Below are 2868 nucleotides of genomic sequence, written 5' to 3' on the forward strand. Positions count from 1 at the left end.
GCTCGGAGGCGGCTTGAGTTTGGAAAAGGGGAAGAGGCTTCCACCACCTCAACCACCTTACTAGAAGTGAACATTGAACCGTCACTCAAGGAAGGCACTAATTCTACTCCCATCAATCTCACTAATAATTCTTCTTTTGTTTTAGGTACTAATACCATGGATGCTCCGAGGAGAGTTACCATCAAGGAAGCGGGTGCACCGGATTATGTCCTTCAACCCCTTCACGTAACTCACCCCAATTTGAATGCTAACTTTAAATTGAAGACCGCTTTGATCAACCTCCTACCTAAGTTTCATGGGCTTCCCGCACAAGACCCTATTCGACATCTCAAGGACTTCCATCGCATATGTTCAACTACTAGACGGGAAGGGTCCGATGAAGTTGCTATATGGTTGTTTGCTTTCCCTTTCTCTCTTCAGGACAAGGCTAAAGAATGGTTCTACACCCTCTCTAGTGAAGTTACCTCCGATTGGGACTTGCTTAGAAGGGGATTCTTGGATAAATTCCTACCTCCGGAAAAAATGGATAGGTTAAGGAAGGAAATGTCTTGTATTGTGCAAGGTGAAACGGAACCACTCTATGAGTATTGGGAACGGTTTCGCAAACTACTAGATGCATGCCCCAATCACATGCTTGACACTCAAGTATTGCTTGGATACATATGTCAAGGGATGCGAGAGCAAGATAGAACCCTCTTGGACACTTCTAGCAATGGTTCTTTGTCCAAATATAAAACCGCAGAGGAGGCATGGCAACTTATTATTGACTTGGCCGAATCCAATCAACATATGAGGCGAAGAGTCAACCGTCCAAGGACCGTGAATGAGGCGAAGAGTCAACCGTCCAAGGACCGTGAATGAGGTATCAACTAGTAGTGAAACCACCGCTCTAACTCAATCCTTGAATGAGATGACGTCTATCTTGAAGCAACTCCAATTGAACCAACAACAACCACAACCTCAACCATACCAACAACAACACCCGCCACCACCTCAACAACATAACCAACAATTGGTTCCTCAAAGAGTATGTGGTATTTGCTCTTGCTACTCTCACTACACGGATGAATGCCCAAGCCTTCAAGAAGACAATACCTTGGCGGCCACCCATAATTTCTATGATCGCCCCAACCAAGGATACTACCAAGGTGGTAATCCTAACCAAGGGTACTCTTATCAAGGGGGAGGAAGCCACAACCAAGGAAGTGGACACAATAACCAAAATTGGAGAGACAACCATCAACAAGGGAATAGGGACAACAACAACAATGGAGGAGGTCAAAGATGGGGTAACAATTCACAAAACTTCTCACAAAACCGACCATACAACTCACAAAATCAACCATACAACCAACAAAACCCACAAAGAAACTACCAAACCTATCAACCACCACATCAAAGACCATCACCCAACCAAGCGCAAGCTCCTCAACTCACATATGCAACCACTCCCTCCAACCAAGATGAAACACTCCGAACCATTATCCAAGGCCAAAAGGAACTACAAAACACACTTGCTTCCGGTCTCACCGGTCTCACCTCTACACTACAAGCTCTTCTTGCACGCATGGATACACCATCAACTTCCACTCCTCAACCCCCAATCCAAAGTATCATTCCTTCTCAACCTTAACCAAATCCAAAAGGAGGCATCAATGCCATCACCCTTAGATCCGGTACGCAACTAAAAGGGAAGGAAGCAAAGGATTCAAGCCCTATCACAACCGCTCAAGAAGAGGAGAGAGTAAATATAGAAGAAGTAGTGGAAGAGGAAGCACCACAAGCCATAGTTGAGGATGAGGTCCAACCAACAAGAGAGACAACCAAGGCCAAAAGAACCTTGGAAGAGGAAGTTGCTCAACCACTTCCATTCCCAACACTTGCAAAGAAGGCTAAAAAGCGCATAGAACTTGACCCCAAAATGGTGGAAGTGTTCAAGAAAGTTGAGGTAACCATCCCCCTCTTTGATGCTATCCATCAAGTTCCTAGATATGCTAAATTCCTCAAAGACTTATGCATACATAAGGATAGAATTCTTGAATTGGAAACCATTCCATTGGGGAGCTCTATTTCCGCTTTAATGGGAACACTACCCGAGAAGTGTGATGATCCGGGTCCTTGTATGGTTACTTGCACAATCAATGGAGTTCACTTTAAAGATTGCATGTGTGACCTTGGAGCATGTGTTAGCATCATGCCACTATCCGTTTACCGGTTATTGAACTTGCCACAACTAAAAAGGTCAACGGCAAGATTTGTCTTAGCGGATAAAAGCATAATAACCGTAGCGGGTGTTGCAGAAGATGTATTGGTGAACATAAAAGGGTTGATATTCCCCATTGACTTCTATGTCCTTGAAATGCCATCAAGCGAAACCGAGAGAGCATCGTCTATCCTACTTGGAAGACCATTCTTGAGAACTTCTAGATTTAAACTTGATGCTTACTCGGGGAATTACTCATTTAAAATAGATGGGAGAATTGTAAGCTTTAGCCTAGAGGAAGCAATGAGGCATCCACCGGAGAACCACTCTTTGTTTCAGTGTGACCCAATCGATAACATAGTGGCCGAAGTACATCTAGCAAAGTTAGATGAGAAGTGTATGGTTGAAGAAGCAAATGAAAAGTCAAGCGAACTAAACACCACACAAACTCAAACTTCCAAGAAAAACAAAAAGTTGGAATTAAAGCCACTACCACCTCACTTAAGGTACTCATACCTTGATGAAGCCCAAGAGCTACCCGTGATAATTGCCCAAGAGCTAACCCCTCAACAAGAAGAAAAATTGCTAAACGTATTGAGAAAAAACAAAAGGGCAATCGGGTGGAGTTTGGCGGATCTAGTGGGAATAAGCCCCAAAGTATGCGA

General features: G+C 44.0%; 1 protein-coding gene across 1 annotated transcript in view; it reads left to right on the top strand.

Annotated features, from left to right (window-relative positions):
• The first annotated feature begins 1921 nt into the window (after nucleotides 1–1921).
• LOC127744934 (uncharacterized) overlaps nucleotides 1922–2868 on the top strand; it is a 2963-nt gene continuing 2016 nt past the window's right edge. Inside the window, exon 1 of the mRNA XM_052257822.1 lies at nucleotides 1922–2794. Coding sequence (XP_052113782.1) covers nucleotides 1922–2794 — 873 coding nt within the window. The remainder of the gene's footprint in view (nucleotides 2795–2868) is intronic.

Source organism: Arachis duranensis, chromosome 2 (assembly GCF_000817695.3).
Source record: "Arachis duranensis cultivar V14167 chromosome 2, aradu.V14167.gnm2.J7QH, whole genome shotgun sequence".
Classification (NCBI taxonomy): Eukaryota; Viridiplantae; Streptophyta; class Magnoliopsida; order Fabales; family Fabaceae; genus Arachis; species Arachis duranensis.